Source organism: Cyprinus carpio, chromosome B13, assembly GCF_018340385.1.
Source record: "Cyprinus carpio isolate SPL01 chromosome B13, ASM1834038v1, whole genome shotgun sequence".
Lineage (NCBI taxonomy): Eukaryota > Metazoa > Chordata > Actinopteri > Cypriniformes > Cyprinidae > Cyprinus > Cyprinus carpio.
In genome coordinates, this window is record NC_056609.1 from 25,221,980 (window position 1) to 25,242,569 (window position 20,590).

Sequence of the window (20,590 nt, forward strand, 5' to 3'; positions counted from 1 at the left end):
ATGAGATGAGATGAGATTGATTAGAAGAGAGCTGACGAAATTAGATGAGATGAGATGAGATGAGATTAGATTGAAGCAAGATGAGGCAAGATAAAATGAATAGAGAGGAGATAAGGTGAAAGCAGAAGAGACCAAATGAAACAAGATGAGAAAGATGATTTGTGGCACAAAGAGACAAGTAAAGGTGAGATGAGACAAGATACGAGGATGAGATGAGACAAGATAAAATGAGATTAGATGTGATGAGGCAAGATGAGGTGAGGCGAGATATGAAGATGAGACAAGATGATTAGATGTGATGAGGCAAGATGAGGTGAGGCGAGATATGAAGATGAGACAAGATGATATGTGACAATATATGAAGACGTGATGAGATGAGACATGATGTGAGATGATGAGTTGTGATGCAATGTTGGTTGAGGTTTGGTTTAGACGTGATATGAAGATGAGACCAGATGAGATGAGATGTGTTGAGGCAAGATGAGATGAGATATGAAGATGAGATTAGACAACATGAGATGAGACAAGATACGAAGATGAGGAGATGAGATGAGATGTGATGAGACATGATGAGACGAGATGAGGGAATATGAGATGAGATGAGATGAGATGAGATGAGATGAGATGAGATGATATGAGATGTGAGATGAGATATGAAGATGGAATGAGGGATTATATGATATGATATAAGAAGATGAGATGATGAGATGAGACAAGATAAGATGAAACAAGATAAGATGAGATGAGACACGATGATGTGATGAGAGATGATATGAGGTTGAGTGAGAATGAGATGAGACGATATGAGATGAGATGATGAGATGAAATGAAATGAGACAAGTTGAGATGAGACTGGATGAGGCAAGATGAGATAAGATGAGATGAGACATGAAGATGAGATGAGATGAAACAAGATATGAAGATGAGATGAGACAAGATGAGGCAGGTTAGGTTAGATGAGATATGGGAGGAGGTGATATTATGTTTTGTGAGATGAGGTTAGGTTGGGCAAGATATGAAGATGAGATGAGACAACATATGAAGATGAGATGAGACAAGATGAGATGAGATGAAATAATACGAAATGAGGCAAGATGAGATGAGATGTATGCGCCGATAGCCTCTTGGTTAGTTCGTTGTCTCTTATTTCCTGTCCAATAAAAAAGGCATAAAAACCCCCAAAAAAGATAAGATGAGATACGAAGATGAGATGAGACAAGATGAAAAGATAAGATGAGATACGAAGATGAGATGAGACAAGATGAGATTAAATGTGAAGAAAAGATGAGACAAGATGAGATGAGATGAGACAAGATACTAAGATGAGAAGAGATAAGGCAAGATGACAAGGCAATTTAAAAAAGACAGAAGAGAAAACCAAATGATAACTAACACAATAAAAAGATAAGAGAAATGACACAACATAAGAAAGATGACGTGTATCGAGAAGAGAAGAGAAGAGAAGAGAAGAGAAGAGAAGAGAAGAGAAGAGAAGACCAGATGAAGTGATAATGATGCAGTGAAGCATAAAGAGATAGATGAGGTATGATGAGAAGATAAATGATAAGAAAAGACATGATGAGAAGAGATAAGACCAGAATGAGATGAGACATGATGAGAAGATAAATGATAAGAAAAGACATGATGAGAAAAGCCGGTTCCCTGATTACCGCTAAATCTCCATCACCTGCTTTCAAATGGAATGGCATTTAATAGACAGAGCTGTAGTTCACTGACAAGCTACACAATATCGCGTTCATTATGAAGGGGATTCATCTGCGATAATGAACATGATAGTGCGTAGCTTGTCAGTGAACTACGGCTGTCTATTAAATGCCGCTCCATTTGAAAGCAGGTGATGGCGATTTAGCGGTAATCAGGGAACCGGCTTTACTGACGAAATGCACGTGACAATCACATGCGATATATGGGCCAGCCCTTGATGAGAAGAGATAAGATTAGACGAGGTGAGGTTAGGCGAGGCAAGGTGAGGTGAAGCAAGAGGAGAAGACACAAAAGCAGAGATGAGGTGAGACAAAAAAGAACAGATTAAGCGAAACAAGAAAAATAAGACAAGAGATGTATATAACATTAGTGCTGCCTCTCTGCTCTGATAACTCTTTTTTTACTACTTACAACAGTCATAAGTGTCATTAATAAACCAACTACATGTTACTATTAAACAAAGCCTTTCAAATTCTCACACATTCTTTCCCAGAAACATTCACACTGTAAGCTTGTTTGTGCATTTGTCTTCATTCCTCCAATGAGGGTTTCTCATGCAGAGAGAGGCGCAGATGTACGTACTGTATAGACCATATGCCATATATGTACTAGATATTTCTGTCCCAAAACTGTCAATGTTGCTGTTCAAAATGTGCAAACAAATAGAATTCTGAATTGCAATACAAGATTTGTGTGTTCTTAACTGATGAATTGTATTTATTAATGAAAACTTACGTTCGTGAAAGGTTGAAGACCTCCTGCGGGTCACCGCTTTGTATCTGGTAGGTGATGGGATCCAGCTCACGGTCTGTAGCCTGTGAAAATACATCAATTCACACTCACTTTACACTAGTAGTTCAGACAAGTACCGGCTGGTGAAACATAAAATCAATGAAACATAAAATCAATTGCAGCATAACAATACACTTAAATGAAAAGGCCAAGTCTGTTTGAAGGACATGATGAACAACTGTAGAATCAGTGACATTTTATAACACATATAAATTTATAAACATACACCTTTTTCCAGGATACCTGCTGATATTGATTATGATGTTTTCTGAGTTTGACAGCTCAATTTGTCTGTGCAGTTGAGTTGTAAAATCATCAAATATTTGATAATAATGTATAATTATAAAAATAATTTCATATTATCTTATGAAAAAAGAAATGACTGTATATATGTGGCCAGAATGGCTATCTACACACTCCACTTCAGCAATATCTTTACCGTGCATTCAGTAGTATGCAAATTTTTTGCATGCACAGAATACCCAGATGACCTACTACATTTATCAAAATGTGCAGTATACAAAAGGGCACACTGTGTGGGATACTGCATCCCACAATGCAATGCATTCAACTTGACCTTCTATTTCCATTGTATCTGGCAACATCTTTTTTACTCATAATTTGATTAGACTTCAAAGGCTTGAGACCAGGCTTCCAACACCTACTGACCCATGAATTTTTCAAGACTTTTTCAGTCATTTGTGATTACTGGATAAGAATTTCTGCAAATCATTTAATAGAAATTGCACACACAAATAAAAATTAAAAGTCAATTTAGAACAATAATAATGATTTAAAAATAAAGAAAACATGACTTAAATATTAAAATATATTATATAAAATATTATAATGTTATTTTATATTTGTTATATTATATTATATAATATAATAAAATATATTTTTATATTATTTATCAATAATATTATTTATAATATAAATATATCATATATTATTATTATTATATGATTAATATAATTATTATTAGATTGATTATTACATTAGACATTTCCATGTCCAGAACTGAGAATTTAAAAAATTCCAGATATTTTTATGACATGTTTTGCATGACCGTGTTTAAAAAGTTGGCATTTTTTAGAGTATGTGTTTTTTATTGTTTGTTTATAGTTTTGCTTTTTAGTATAGAGTTAAAATTTGTTTGTTTTTCTGCTGATTGTGCAGTATGGCTCCTATCCTCATGGCCTCGCTGATCTCCAGGTTGTAGGTCTGTAGGGGGAATCGTGGTGGACTCTGATTGTTGGGTGGCAGAACCTCTATGTAGACTGTAGTTATGGAACTCCTATACACAGAGTGATAAAGAAAATAAAAGTCCAAAGACACAAGCAAACACTCAGAGATTTAACTGATGTAATGAATTCACATCTGACCTCCTCTCTGTGTCAGGAGCGTTGTCTGACGCTCTGACGGTCAGTGCGTAGGAACGGCCGATGGTCAGTGTGACCCCTGCCGCTAACGTGATTCGTCCTGTGCGGTTGTTGATGATAAAAACACCTTGATCTCCAGCCAGGATGGCGTATGTGATGAGGCCGTTTAAGTTTGAGTCAGGCGTCAGAGCTGTCAGCTGACAGAACAAATAGAGCCACTATTATTTTAAGCCACATTCATTTGTTTCACACTGATCTTCATGACCATTCCAAAAAGCGCTATAGTAATGTACTCGGTATTGAATATATTTTGGTTTTTAATATCTTCGTGTTAACTTATTTTAAAGAGAATGCACGTAATACATTAAATGCATTAAATAATGACTTAAAAAAATGAAATATATTATATTATATTAAATACACATTATATAATTAAATATATTTAAATATCAACATTATATATCTTCTTATCTTAATCCTCTTCGTCCCACGTGAGACATAAGGCCGCAACATTATATATGCATAAATATATATTTATAGAATTGTATTAGTCTGTATTGACTCATAATTTTATCAGAATTAAGTTCAGTTAAGATTAGGGATCTCATTTAAATCATTCAATTAAAAATCAATGTATAAAGATAATTAATAGAAAAAAAAAATATTTAATATTAATATTTTATATTTAAAAATATATTTTATTTATTTATTTATAACTTCAGACATTTAAGTCTTTCTATCAAATTGTGTTTAATATTTTCAGATGGTGAAACGTACTGTTTAACTTATAATACACTTTATTGAATACCATGGTACTCCTATAATGCATGGCTTAAAAACCATGGTGGTACCATGGTACCATGCTCAAAAGCCTAGTACTTTTTTCATAATATTTAAATGATGTTTTCTCACAATATTTACAGATGAGGTCTTAGTTCTACTCGCTGAACTTTTACTTTCTTTAAACTCAACACTCATTACTTTAAATCAGCCATAACAGAAAATCCATCCATCCATCCTTATTAAAATGCAGATTAGACTCTCTGTATTAATGAGGTTTAAAAGCAGCATAATATGATTATTCAGGATAAATTCTCAAATACAAAGGTACAGATCAAAGACTAAACACTTCTGATTAGGTTCAAAGACACGCATGTAGATGTAAACACTTAACTCCGAACATTATCATCTTTAAAAGCACTGGGGCAATAAATACACCCTAAGGGTAATTAATTCAAAATCCTGCTAATAAGAAAGCGCCACCTCCATCCACGGCTCTCATTATTGAGAAAACTCTCCAGAAGCACTGATCCATACCGCCGTGCCTTTAGATGCTTGGAGTGCTGAGGTAAGGAAAAAAATTCTCACACACACATACTCGCTCGAGGGCAGCAAATATGGCTTATAAAACACATCCAAGTGGCCCGGCTGACCTAGCTGTGACCTGTGACCTCATTTCAGCAGGATCCGAGCGGCTTGTTATTTTAAGAGAAACTACAGGCCTTTATGTGACTGATTTTCCTTTGAATCGTGACCCAGCCGTGACGGAATGAGACAAACACAGGCAGAGCAGAGTGCCAAACTAAAGCTGAGAGAATCGTTACTGAGAGAGAGTGAATATGCCATAGCCTGAGGGAAAGAAAAGCACACATTATGTTCACTTTATATCATTTTGTCCTACTTTTTGTCAGCCCACCATGTCTACACAAGCCAATTTCACAATGCAAATGAAAATAGCTGTCATTTGCCTTCTGAGAGCTTAATGCTAGTCTATACAAACAGAGTTTGGTTATTTACAGTAGTGTCAACTGTGTTTTACGACCAAATACACTACCTTAAAACTGCAAAATAAGCTGCATTAAGTTTTTAGATTAAACTAAACAAGTGTTGAACTGAACTTCAATGTACTGATGTACCTAGATGTATTTGTCACTCACAAAATGTTGTAAATGGAAGAGACAGAATGAGAGCGACAGATGGACAGGTCATCCGAACAAATCAGTGTTGGGAAAGCTACTTTGAAACTGAATAATTTAAAGCAATTTAATTATAGAGAAGCTACTTACTTAAAAAAAACCTTGGCTAAAGCTAAAAAAGTAGTTAGCTACACAACAAGCCACTAAGATGAAAAGCTAAATATAGTCAAACTATTAATTGGGGAATACTATATTCATGAATGTATACCTTCAACCTCTAATTTACACTAATATACAACTGATGGAACTAAAACTAAAAAAGATATTGATGGAGAGCAGCACTTAAAACATGAAATATTTCACAACAGAAATATGCAAAGACTTATATCAACTGAATGAATCTCATAATAATTTTCCCATGCTACTTTTTTTTTTTTTTTTTAAGTAGTTTGTTACTGGAACATCTGCATTGTTGAAAGCACTGTGACAACTAAAACATGCAGTTAAATTAGAAACTTTGCAATTTTTAGAAGCAAGCTATTTCTCAACACTGGAACAAAACAACTGGAAAGTAAACATAAAAATGTATACAAATGATTCACAAGACACCCTGGGGAGAAAAATTATATTTAGGCTTTTGAATGGGGTTCAGTAAGTCTGGTTAAAGATGTAAACAGCTCGCAGTATGACTCACTGCAGTTCATTAGCTGCGGTTCATATGATCTGGTTTCTCTTTAAAAAGTTGCTTTATTGCCTGCTCTCCTTTGTGTTCATTTAGCTGAATGACTGTTTGCTTCATTTTTCAATGCATTTTTCACATATTTCATCAGAAAAAAAAAAAAATCCCAGAAGCTGTTGAGTCACATTCAATAATTTGACTAGAATCTTTAGTTATTAATGAAACAAACATAGTGCCGAGTTCATTTCACACTCCAAATCACATTTAGAGTTCTCAACAAACACTCCGCTATGAATAAATGATTCATAAATGGCTCTTGGTGAGTAAAGTGAGTGTTTCTGAGCAGTAGTGCTGTGTCCTCACCAGCAGGACGGTCTCCCCGGGCAGCATGTTAGTGAAGATCTCCACACTGTAGGACACCTGACTGAAAGTGGGCGTGTTGTCATTCGCATCGATGACCAGGATATCCACCATCACAGGTCTGCTCTGTTGAACGCCATCAGATGCCACCAGCTTTGGAGAAAAAGAATAAATAAATTTGTGATGTCAAATGGATTCAATCACGTGTAAATATGTAAATATACATAGTATCCACACATATATTATGTAAATACAAACTTTTTATTTTGTATGTGATTAATCGAGTGACTAATATATACAAAACTACATAAAACATCTATATACAACAACTTATAAATAAAAAAAAATGGAATTGTGTATACACACACACACACACATATAGTATGCCATTTATGCTTACAATATAAAAATATTATATAATTAATATAATTATATATAATTTGACATTATAACTTCATAGTAACTTCATGATTTATTCTTATATATCTTTTGCAATTTTACTGGAAATCAAGATGTTTTCTTCGTATTACTTTAGAATAGTACTGCTGATTTGATTTGATCTGCATCTGACGTATAGCACAGCATGTGGGCACTTCATACAACAAATTCTCAGTATTATAGGACAGCTTACAAATGTTATCGGCTAAAACTGCCACAGCAAACATTTGTCCAGAGTCTCCGACTGCACTCCTTTCAAAGGCACTCAAAGTGCTGAGCTAGCAGCCGTAGGTTACTCCGTTGTTCCTCGGCTTGCATTTCCATGAGCTTTTCCCCCAGAGAATCGTGGCAGTAAATGTGGATCAAAGCCCAGCGGTTCCTCAGTTTGAGCAGGAGAGGAGAGCTTTGCATATGTAAACACTGCGTTGGAGAACAGCTCCAGGCCAGCGGGATCTCCAGAGTGGTTTGGTCTATATCCAGGTGGACTTTCATTAGCCCTAGGCAGGCTGACCACTCGAGTGTGCCGTTATTAGACACTCGCTGTTAATGACCACTTGCTGGGTTTGACCTTAAGGAGTGTATGGCTGCTGATTCTTGGAGATCTTTTAACTGCTTGGCATCTGCTATATAGCTGGAATATGCATTTTCAGTTCAGGCAGTGGAATAGCAAAATTATGGAATTAATTTTTAAATACAAATTAGACTGAAAAATAATGTTTATGCCATCTGTTTCCACTGATATGACCAATCAAACACCCTAGAATGGAATAAATAAACGATGAAAGAATTAATGCACACAAGGTTTAAATAATAAGAAGGACAATAAAATAATGATGCTGATGATGCTAAAAATAATAGTAATAATAACAAGGACAACAAAAACATCATCTTTTTAATCATCATCATCATCATCATCATCAACAACATTTTTTATTCTTCTTCTTATTAAAAATATAATATTAAATAAAATAGGTAAGTTTCTACTGTTTACTTACTATTAAATGTGTATATATATATATATATATATATATATAGATAGATAGATAGATAGATAGATAGATAGATAGATAGATAGATAGATAGATAGATACATATAATGAATTTTCATTTTTACAATCTCTGTTTTCATTGTAATTTTAGTTATATTTAGTGATTTTAAGCCTGTACACTTAATATGTCTATACAGTTATTAATATCAGTTAGTTTTAGTTATTTTAGTTCATTAAGTTAAATGAAAATGAGAAATGCTGCCTTGTCAACTAGACAAAGTACTTTTATATTTCATTATTATTATTATTATTATTATTATTATTATTATTATTATTATTATTATTATTATTAATAATTTTATGTATTTATTATTAATTATTATTATTATTAATTTTAATTTTTTTCTGATTTTAGTTTTAGTTAACTGTTGCATCTCTGGTAAGTTCAGCTCTACTGTAAGCTCTTCAGCTGTCTATCTGTTCCACAATGCCTTTGAAAACGATGTGAGAGTACTTCAGATTAGTAGTCTCAAAGCTGCACATATTCAATCAAACACAATCAAAAGGCATATTATGGTACAGCAATAAAAAGAGAAACTGAAGAGACAGAACAAAGTGTAAGTCCAAGACAGCATGAAAGACAGTGTCATCAGATCTCTCAGTGATCAAAAACTCTTTTTCCTTACAATAACTTCCACCACAAAACACATCTCAGCATCTGCCTCAGAAAATTGCAGCCCTGTTTCTGTCATTTAAAGAGCATTTTTAGCCAGTTTCCCCTCTGTGTGCCTGGCCCTGATGGATTTTGAATAGGCAATGAAAGTACCAAATTGAATAAACAAAAAAGCAAGGCTAAAAACATGTGCTCCGAAAAACCCACACATTAGAAAATCCCAGAGGAAGTCTAGCTTGTGTTTCATTTAAGATCTCCTCTGAAACTCAAGAGGAGAAACATGTGAGATTACTGACAATCAGGAGACTTAAGCATCAGTGTCCATTTGCTCTCCATTTAATGACTTTGTTGTCGAGAAGAAACAACTGAGACATTAAAGAGATCTAAATTTCGATTTTTCTTTCCAGGCGGTTGTGCTGAATGAGAGAGGGAGGATCAGAGGATGAGGGGAAAAGGTGTTTGTCAGTTAAAGGGAGGCAGGAGAGTCGTGATGGGAATTCAAACTTTGGCCTGTCAGAGGATGAACTGTCCAGCTGAACCCCCGAGACAGGGCATGTGTGAATGATGTGACCGCTCACAGCCAAAAAGAACACACTGCATGAACAATTCACCCTCACTCCAAAACCAGACTCAGTTCGGCCAAAAAGAGAATTTTGTCACCTTTTACTTCACTTTTTTGAAGCTCGAGAGCCCCTGGTCATCATTCACTTTCAGTTTATGGAAGACAGCTGCTCAATCATTCTGCTAAACATCTTCATTTGCATTCCATACTCTTCTTCAGTGGCATCTACAGTTCCATGAAGAACCTTCAAAAATCAAGGAACCTTTCCATTACAAAAAATGCTCTTTAAAGTGGAAAAGTTTTCCTTAGATTATAAAATGTTCTTCACACTAAGAAAAAATGGTTCTTATTAGAGCTGTTCACTGAGAGGTTCTTTGGGGAACAGATAAAAGAAAAAAAAAAAACTTTTAAAAGTGCAGAGAATAAAGAAAATCATACAGGATACAGGTTTTTAACAAGATGAGATGAGTAAATGATAACAGAATTTGACTTTTGGGTGAACTTTAGCATTAAAATCACACTGCAGGGAAGTGGACTTTGATTATGTTGCTCTCTCTCCAGGCCTAATAACTCTACAGCTAATTTCCTTTCATGTTCTTGTTACAGTCTGTTTGTTCTTTATAAAAGAAAACATATTGAATGTGATTGGGCCTCTGTTTTGTGCTGATAAGCAGACTATTGTTAAGCCTTTCAAATGGATTAATGCTGATTATCAGAACCTAAATCATCACGATTTCTAGCTGTGAGCAGGGGGTCCAAGTGAGTGAAATGTGATTGGCCCTCCCAAAATTCTAAAGCATGACTGGCCAAAGCCGGTGGCTTATGTGATAAAGCTGCTTTAAATGGCTATACGTGTAAGTTTTGAGTTTAGTTAGAGCAAACTCTGTTTTTTCAGGTTCAAGAAGAAATATCAAGGTTGCCAGGTTTTCACAACAAAACCCACCCAATTGCTTATTAAAAACTAGCCCAAAACTAGCCCAATCAAGTTTTGAGGGGGGTCCCTCGGTAAAAATCGCATTCTAGGGGTAAAAAACATGTTTTTTTGGCAGGGTTCCCCTAGTAAAATTCACCTTTTTGGGGCTAAATATTACGTTATTGGGGTCGCTTAAACCTGCGGCAACAGTGTTAAAGTATGTTAAAGTGTTAATTCTGTGGGAAAAAACTTTGAACTTGGCAACACTGATATAATATGAAGAGTTCAGATGCCTCTAAGTGCCGTCTGAAATTTTCTTCTAAAATGAGCATTTTTATCAGGCCCCTATGTTTAGGTATAGTAATTCTACTCTAACTGCAATGTATAGATTCTTTTCTATGCAATGAAAGTTAACTAATCATAAATATAGGAGCCTGATAAAAATGCTCATTTTAGAAGAAAATTTCAGATAGCACTTTGAGGTTTTTGCATCTGAAACTTTCATATATATACAATCATATAACTCTATATATATATATATATATATATATATATATATATGCTATATGTTAATATATATATATATTATATATATATATATACACACACACACATATATACACACACACACTCACAATTACCCTGACATAAAAGTATTCAATTATTCAGACTCCATCTTGCCTACTTAATCCCAAACTGAAACTGAAACCCCCAATTAAAAGTCGTTTCGACACGTCACTACAGTGAACGATCCACGAAACAAACACCAACACTCTCAGATTAAACAATGATCAAAACACTGTGCTCAAATGTTCCTCCTGTGATCCAGCTGTTTTTTTAACTGCTCCTTGGAGATGAGGGATTCTGGAAAGATCAGAGACACTTGAGCCAAAATCTCAGATCAATAGATCCGATCGATGGACAGAGTCCTGAAGAGACACTTCACATACAGAACAAACAGCATCGTTTCAATCGCTCTGTTTTGTTCATCACAGCGAACTGTTGTCATGCTGAGACTTGATGTTCGAGACAGAAATATTCATCTTAAAGTAAGAACATTCCCCGTTGTTAATAAATGAGATGCTCCTCATGCCGAAAGGAGTCCCACAGGGCAGATCGTGACTCACACAGGGTCTCAGAAGTGCAGTAAATAATCTCAAGAGGACAGAAGACTGAAGACACTGAAGCGACCAGTCATTCATTTTCAATGAGAGAAGAGACATGAGTGACAGGGACTCTAGATAAACGTAGTGTGTGTTCCAGCAATCTAAAATATTGTCTTCATTTAATAGTTATTAAATGATTTTTAACTGATTTTTTTGGCGGGACAACTAATGTTTTTATCATATGAATAAATTTTTAATCATGCTAATAATTTTACCAGCATTTGCTAATTGCATTTTTATACGGAATATTTAAACTTTTACATTTTTGCTGACATATCAAATTAAAATCTCAATAAAATGCATATATCATAAAGCATTTTTCTTTATATATTAAAATGCATTTAAATATATTTTATAATTTAAAAATGCAATTTTCATACGTTGTATATAGCATTAATATCTTTAATTTAGGTTGATTTAAATATTAATTACTGACATTTTTCCTCTAATATACATATGAATTGACATTGATACAGAAACAAGAATCACCCCCAATAAAAATATGAATTTTAATAAATAAAATGACCTTTAATAATTTAATGGTCCTAAAATAGACTTAATGCTTTATACAAAATTCAAAACTTTTTTTTTTTTTTGTATTTTATGTTTGTTTGTGTTTTTATTGTTAGTAAGTGGGAGTTTTAGGTTTAGGTATATGTGTATGTGTATGCACATTATGTTTGTGTGTGTCACGTACCGTTAAGGTGTAGTTTGTCTCTCGGTCCACTGGTTTCAGTAGAGTAAGGTAGCGTGTTGTGATGGTAGTTGTTGTGGTGGAGATGGTGGTGTTGTAGTTATTAGTGGTGTTCTTCTGAGGATCTTTTGTCTTCACAAAACAAACAAAGTTGAGAGGTCAAATGCAGCATTACTACATGTTAATATGAGCATGACACACCATCCAAACAAACCTCATGCAGTCACGCAATCCTCATGTTGCATAACACGCAAGAAAGAGTCACTCGACCACCTCATTCACTCTGACACGCAAGAGCCTCTACAGAAATACAACAGCTTGTTTGAAAGTCCAGAGAATTCAAAAGTCAAATTCTAATGTATAAATCCAGAGAGAGAATGAAGTGCATGCACATTTTAAACTAACAGAAGTGCTGTCATTAAAATTGATCATTTGTCATACAAGCTGTTTGTCTGCAAACCACCTGCATTAGTTTGTCTATTAATTTATCTCATCTATTTAGTCTATGTTTGATTAATTCAGTCATAGACAGAGTGAGAGAGATATGTATACAAAATATATGTAAAATACAATAGTATAATGGATAGTATAATTGAATTTAGTTTATATAATATTTAATAAGATTAATTAAAAATAAATATACTGTATGTGTGTGTGTGTGTATGTACGTAAAATACATTTTTGAAATAAAACTCCAAAACAAACCTTCCTCTGGTATCTTCTGGTAATCTGGTATTTTTATCATACATATAATTTATATGTATATGTATATATATATATATATATATATATATATATAGTATATATATATATATATATATTATATATATATATTATCTATATATATATATATATATATATATATATATATTATAATTCTAGTTTTTTTTATACAATTAAATACAATTTTTATACAATTAAAGAATCATTCAAATCACAATCATTGAAATCATTGGTATATTTACATATGTATAAGCCAGGATAACATTGGGTTACAATTTACAGTCTCTCTTTTCAAGGAAAACTATATAAAAAATATAACTGTTAACTCTTTTTGCGTGCAAAGTTTTGTGCAATCGATTGCTGTTTAGAATGAGAGCATCTGCCTCACAAACAATGGCTCACAACTGTGACAAATTATAGCCTACTGGCTAAAAAAAGACACACTATTCAATATATCATGTCCTAACTTCATGTATTAATAGAAAAACACAGCAAAGAAAGAAAGAAAACTGCATTTGTTGAACCATTATATTTTAAATACAAAAGAAAAGAAAAGAAAAGAAAAGAAAAGAAAAGAAAAGAAAAGAAAAGAAAAGAAAAGAAAAGAAAAGAAAAGAAAAGAAAAGAGGGCACACATCACATCACTCTGGTACCTACTGGTGTGGCCCCTGGCAGCAGCTACAATATAAAACATATGGAGAGACTGAAACCATCTGTGATTTCATGCATCTTTGCATTCTCAAGACAGGAGTGAAGCAACATTTTGAAAATGTCCTGGTACTTTTCATGTTCATGAGAAGATCTCACCTCTTCTATGTCATTGTCCAGTACAATGATGCCCAGCGGGGCCGTGAGGTTGGCATTCCCTGAGATGGTGGTGCCAACCGAGGCAGACTCACTGATGAAGCCCTGGTACGAGGAACGCTGGAAATATGGCGCCTGATTGTTCTCATCTAGAATTTCAATCTGCAGGTCAGCGTATGCAGGAAGAGGGTGACCGTTATCCTGCTCGGCCTGTTCACGAACAAAAACACTGTTCAAATTCTCTAAAAAGAAAAGCGTAATAGTTGACAGCTGCTTGACACTCTTAATTTGCAAACAAACTATAATCTGCTGTATTCAAACATCATGATGACAGTACAATGTGATTAATTATTACCATATTCCAATAACACTGTATTCACATGGCATTCCTTTAAGTAAAATGACATGGTACATAAAAAGAAAAAAAAAATCATTATGGTAAATGTCCCAAAAATAAATAAATAAATAAATAAAGTATCATTGAGATAATTTGTATTAATATTTTGAGTTTTTTATTTTTTTCATATTATATTTTATTTTATTTTCACTTAAAGTTTATTTATTTTAAGAAAAAAATGTATGGTTTTAATTTAAGATGTAATGTATATGTATAGAAAATATAAATTTGCAAAACTTTATATTTTATATAAAAACCTTTTTATATATATTTTATTAAAATATAAAAAATCTTTTTTTCAGTGTAGTTAAACTAGTGTAAAGAAATCGTAGTAATGTCTCCAGCCAATCAAGTAAAATGTTTTTTTTTTTATTTTTTTTTATTAAATTCAAATTCATCAAAGGATTTTAATTAATCTTCACTCATATCTTAATTAAAGTCCAGCAGTAAAAATTCATGGACCCAAAACGGCTCAAATTGGTCTTTGTTTATTAAAGAGGAGTATGTGGATACATCTCTTATGAGCCCCGTCTATCACTGATTTCATTAAGAAGCCATGAAAGACTGCAGCTCAGTAACTCAATAGCCACTTCACACATTTGAAACACGCACATCTGACAATGTTTCATTTGTTATTTGGTCTCGAATTTCAGCAAGCTTGAAGCAAACTGAGAATAGCATATCGTTCTTTGTTATTATTAAACGACAAAATCATAACAGCAAACACAGTCATGCATCGTTGCACGGAGGAAACATTAAAATTACCCTTGCTGTTACACTGTTGTTCCACCCAAATCTATGACAGCAGAATAATTTCACACCAGCGATTGCTTCCTTTTTTCAATTCCTCTCTCTTGCTCTTTCTCTTCCAGCTCAACTCAATTAGAAGATACAGCATGTTTAATGTAATTAAATATACAAAGCTCGATTCCAAAAGCTAGTGAGTTGCTTTGCTGTCTATCGCCTACAATCTGAACTGAAATGGGATCTTAAGTAATGCTCTACATAGGCAGAAACTGTGTGGCACACAAATAACGCTCTTTGCACAAAGCACATGGGACACCGGAATGATTGATTAATTTCAGTGCTAAACTAATGGATATGATAAGAAGCACAAATATATGTATCACATACAAAACCGGGTAAAATAGTATATTGTTAATTTAGTACTATTATTAATAGTATATTATTAAGTATACTGTTCAAATGTTGGTTGCTGGAAAGATGTTTTTAAAATAGTCTCTTACTGTATGTTCCCCAGCACTCCATTTCTTTGATGAAAAATACAGTAAATTGCAAAATATTTTTACCTTTTAAAACAACTCTTACATTTTAATATATTTTAAGATGCAATTTATTCCTGTGATGCAAATTTTCAGCAGCCATCACTTCAGTCTTCAGTGTCATGTGATCCTTCAGAAATGTTGAAAACAGTTTTGCTGCTTAATATTGTTGTGGAAACCTTGATACATTATTAAAAGAACAGAATTATTTGAAATAAAACATCTTTTGAAACATTATAAATGTTGTTACTTTCACTTCTGATCAATTTAATGTATTCTTGCTGAATAAAAGTGCTCAAACTTTTGAACAGTATGTATGTTTTGTCAATATTTTCTAGTATTGAATAAAGCATAATAATAGAGAATTTCACCTTCTTTCCTTTTTTTGCACGTTCATAACAAATGCACTGTGAAACCACATTCTCTATAAAATGATATACTGTATGTGATGCTGCCTTGCAATACTTTTTTCAGTAATGTATGCTGTGTACCTTTTATGGCATTCTTTGTATCAAGAAAGCAACTACAAAGCTTTAAAATGCTTGCTAAATAGACAGCTCACTAGGTTTTTAAACAAAACCAAAGTGAAAGTGTACATACAGACTGTGTTCAATTTCAGATACTATTGCTGTAAAATTAAGAGAATATGTCCAGAAATATACTGCAGTTAATACCTGTGTTATTTTGGTCATAAAGCATCGAGCCAGTACTATTGTAAAAATGATGACACTCTTACTGACGCTTAAATGTAAGAGCCTCTGGGTGTTAGATGAACCTCTCTTATCTTCACAGTCATCTGTAGAAGATAACCTGATGATGATATAATGACCTTAATAACGAGATTGAAGCGCTGGTACAGCTCTCTGTCCACAGGCTTCAGCAGCCGCAGCTCAGCCGTGCTCCTGTTGAGCGAGAAGAATTCTGCGTACGTAGCAGGTTGACCTGAAACACAGTACAGAGAGAGACACAAAACTTGTGTTATTATATGATTCATGCTATTATTTATACTAAGCTATTGGATACAAAAAAGGGAATTTCATATGCTCCATCTGAACTTATATAGTCTGCTGTAAACTCGAGCTTCTCTTTTAAATGTATGGAAATATTGGTTAAGAGTACAGCTGTGAATATATACGTCTATTTTTCAACACTTGCACAATATGTGAATTGAAGTACCTACCAACCAGTATGAAGTACATGATTCCCGGTCTGTCTGAGGGTGGCTGGATGTTTCTGTCCTGGTCAGTGGCTCGAATGGGAGGTGTCACATTCAGAGGGTTCAGTTTGCTCTGAAAAAAAAAAAGAAGACAGGAATAAATGACTAAGGGGGCAAACAAGATTAGAGTTGGCTAAATTAATTCAATATGCGATTTTTAAATCATTTTATATCTATTGTTTCACCCTAGTCTGGACTAAAATGTTTTTCATAAGATTCGTCCAAGACCAAATGATCTGAACTATGCTATCCGCATCACTTCTGCACCAACACATGACTCCAGTTCATCAGTTAAGGGAGTTTTGATTCAAACCATTACTTCTGCTCAAAATACAAGTCAATATTTCATAATAACGGTTCCTCCAGTGAAAAAGTCCATCCCACGATGTTCTCAAAACATATTTATTTAGAACTGTTTGGGCTGTTTTCTTGTGTAAATGACTGATATGTGCATATTGAGCTGTATACGGACCAGTATATTCCTGTACACTCCGCAGATTTTCGGACAAATCTGGGAGTATTACTGACCAGACATCGAAATACCAGGGGTTCCGGTATGTACCAATTCGGATGTATTTTTTCTCCCGTGCAACAGCCATTTGCTGCCACGGCAAGTAATCCCCTAAATAAAGGGGGCATTCACACCTTTGTGGCACTGTGTCCTTCCTATTTAGTTATTCATGTTAAACTGGATTGGTTGATTTGAAACTAAACCCACCCCCAAACCAGACAGCTATTGGGGCACCGAGCACACAGACTTTCCTCAAAAGTCATTTCATTGGTAAACTTGTTATTTATCCCACCCAAAACCCTTACAGAAAAGTGACTTTACTGGTTCCAATCTGAATATATCCCTCCCAAAAACCTGAATGATGTGATTGGTTGCAGACCAGGTGAGCAGATTGATTGTTTGTCTTTAATAGGGGAAAATAGTAAATAGTATCCAAAACATAAAAAATTCAGAAAACAATTTCAACAGAAAATAGCATTTAAAAATACAACATCTACATTGAATGAAAGATTTCAAACAAATGCAGTAAATAACACATGAAATGAAGTGTCCCAGCAGACTCCATTCCTCACTGTAGATCCTGTGAGCATCCACATTAACAACAGCTTCCTCATCTTACATTGAGCTCAAGCATTTCTGTCCTCCGCAGTGCTCTTTCTGTGTTTGTCTCGGTTGACCTTGTCTCCAGCAACTGCAAAACAACTGTAATGTTGACAAAAACCTTTACAGGCTAATAGCCTATTTAAGAAGTTACATCATGTCAATTTCTAAAATTACTCTTGTTTCTCTGGCTTTTTTAAAAAAAAAATATATATATTTGCCTCAACCGTAATTGAGTGTTTCAATTGGATAGGTGAAACAATACAAAAATGGATAATAAAATATTGCAACATCTTTCTGAACCTACGTATGTTACCATTTGTAATCTCTGAAGATGAGTTGACCCAGTCTTGTGTGTAGGATACTGTAGAAAAGAGGAAACATTATGTTTGTATGTGTGTTTGTGGGAGGGGATCATTTATGAAGAGTTAGATATATTGGAGACCAGTGCTATTTGACACACTTTTTACATAAAATAATTATCATGGGAGATATCTTTTGACAGTATTGTTTGTTTATATGTAATTTATTATTAGAATAATATATATACTCTTTGCTAATTCTGACTAAACATAACTATTGAGTTCCACTGTTGCCCAGGAAAAGATACACATCATACCTCAAAACACACACTGACTTTTGGGGTGCATACTGCTAGAGAAACCACTTCTCCTGATACACCAGTAAAGGAACAGGTCATAATTTCTGTGAAACAATATGGAAAGATTGAAACTGGGAACATACATAGATATGTTCTCTAATGGCTCTGTCAAAAATAATAAGGTCAGCTATATTTTAGATCTCCATTAAGTCTCAAGCTGTGAAAGAGCATCCACTGAGGGACGTTTTCTTCTGGGCTAAAAGCAAAGCTCTTGGGACACTTGATTGTTTAATCTGTGCTCTACAGATGAGTGTGCATTTTTGTGCAGACAAATATGGCCTCTAGCGTATATGATAATAAGAAGCATCTCCTTTGGGATGGGTGCTTCATTAAAATGTCAGCGTAAATACACATGCTCCATGTTAAATATGTGAGCACAGTAAATCAGAATTCTTGCCCACCTGAGACATTTAAAACTACCCATAATTCCCCCCTCCAGCAGGCATTAGGCCGATTAATCTGTGCCTAGAGACAGGAAAAAGACTCTCGAACCATATCCCAGCTCTAATTGTGAAATATGTGACCTCATTAATTACCACTATTCCTGCCAAAGGAAATGAGAGAGAATCTATGTTGGGAATGGAACACTAGAATAATGCTTACTGCATATTGCGCAGTACACACTGACTACTGGCCAGTATTGTTGTAAAAAATAGTATCTGAAACCGAGCGCATTATGCATTAATACAGGATGTTTACAATAAGTTATAACTTAAAATACTACTCTTAAAATCCCTGCAGTACCATGTGATGTACGTGAATTTTCAGTATTGTATAAGAAGCCACAATTCAGTTTAACATGCAAGGTAATGTGACAACAATGTAGCATAAAACTTTTAAAATAGTTTCATAGTGCACCCACCCTGAACTTAGTCAGCTATTTCAAATAGTAGCATGCTATATTGTGGTCACATGACCCCGTTATCATTATGTTAAATTTAGTCAATGATATGAGTTATCATCTCAAACAAATAAAGATACACAACAGTTAAAGTTTGTGGTCAGTAAGATTATTATTATTATTATGAATAATAATAGTAGTTAATGCTTTTATTCAGTAAGGACACACTAAAATGACAGTAATTTTAGTAATATTTATAATGTTGCAAAATATTTCTATTTTAAATAAATGCTGTTATTTAGAACTTTCCATTCATCAAATAAACTTGAATAAAGTCTTACGATTTCCACATAAACATTAAGCAGCACAACTGTTTTCAACATTGATACTAATAAAATAAATTCTTGAGCAGCAAATCAGTATATTAAAATAATTAATTTTGTAGTAATATTTCACACTATTTTTGTTTTTACTGGTTTTTTTTTTTTTATCAAACAAATGTAGCCTTAATGATAATTTGAAAAAAAATAGCTTTTTAAAAAACAATTTTTTTTTTTTCAGTATTTTATGTTTGCACAGAAAATGTGCATATAGATTATTCATACTATAGTATAGGCCTACTGCAGAAATAGTAGTATGCTTCTCCAAACACAGCCACTGTCAGAGCACATCAACAGAATGAATGTAAAATGTGTTTGTGAGGGGGGTTACTCAATCAAAATAAAATTTCTGAAATGGATTTCCTCACACACTAATCCTTTATAATTTATGAGATAATCAGAGAACAGCAAGAAAAGCAAAAAGAGATTGTCTCTGAGAAAACGCATGAATTGCAGCAGGCAGAATGCAAAAAGGAAAGTAACACAGCTCGAAATGAAGCAAATCTGCAGCACATTAATTCAGTGCAGAAATTGGCAGCCGTCTGCAGTGGAAAACATTTTTAGCATAAATTACAGCAGTCCCGGCTGAGGAAAGATCAGCCGTGGCTGTATGTGCTGGACTCTCTCCTTTTTGCTCCATGTGGTTTGGTTCCATAAAGATCCATCTCCTAAGAGGTCTGCCCACCGCAGCTCACTTCAGCTGGGGTCTGATTTCATTAAAGCTTCACGTCTTGGCTTTGATGGGTGATGAACCCTGTGGTTTTACTGAGGGTCTCATCCCGCTTTGTCTCTACTCCCTGTCCCTGATCTCACTCAATCTGTACCAGATTCTCAGCCTTCCTGCCCCTGCTGTATGAGTCTCATCTTTAGCCAAGCACAGGTCAG

General features: G+C 34.2%; 1 protein-coding gene across 1 annotated transcript in view; it reads right to left on the bottom strand.

Moving 5' to 3' along the window:
• The window catches only part of pcdh15a (protocadherin-related 15a), a 173,894-nt gene that overhangs the window by 69,325 nt on the left and 83,979 nt on the right, over positions 1–20,590 (bottom strand). The window contains exons 10-17 of the mRNA XM_042737424.1: positions 16,677–16,785; positions 16,326–16,438; positions 13,820–14,026; positions 12,293–12,421; positions 6,858–7,007; positions 3,903–4,096; positions 3,689–3,814; positions 2,461–2,547 (exon numbers count right to left, since the gene is read on the bottom strand). Coding sequence (XP_042593358.1) covers positions 2,461–2,547; positions 3,689–3,814; positions 3,903–4,096; positions 6,858–7,007; positions 12,293–12,421; positions 13,820–14,026; positions 16,326–16,438; positions 16,677–16,785 — 1,115 coding nt within the window. The remainder of the gene's footprint in view (positions 1–2,460; positions 2,548–3,688; positions 3,815–3,902; positions 4,097–6,857; positions 7,008–12,292; positions 12,422–13,819; positions 14,027–16,325; positions 16,439–16,676; positions 16,786–20,590) is intronic.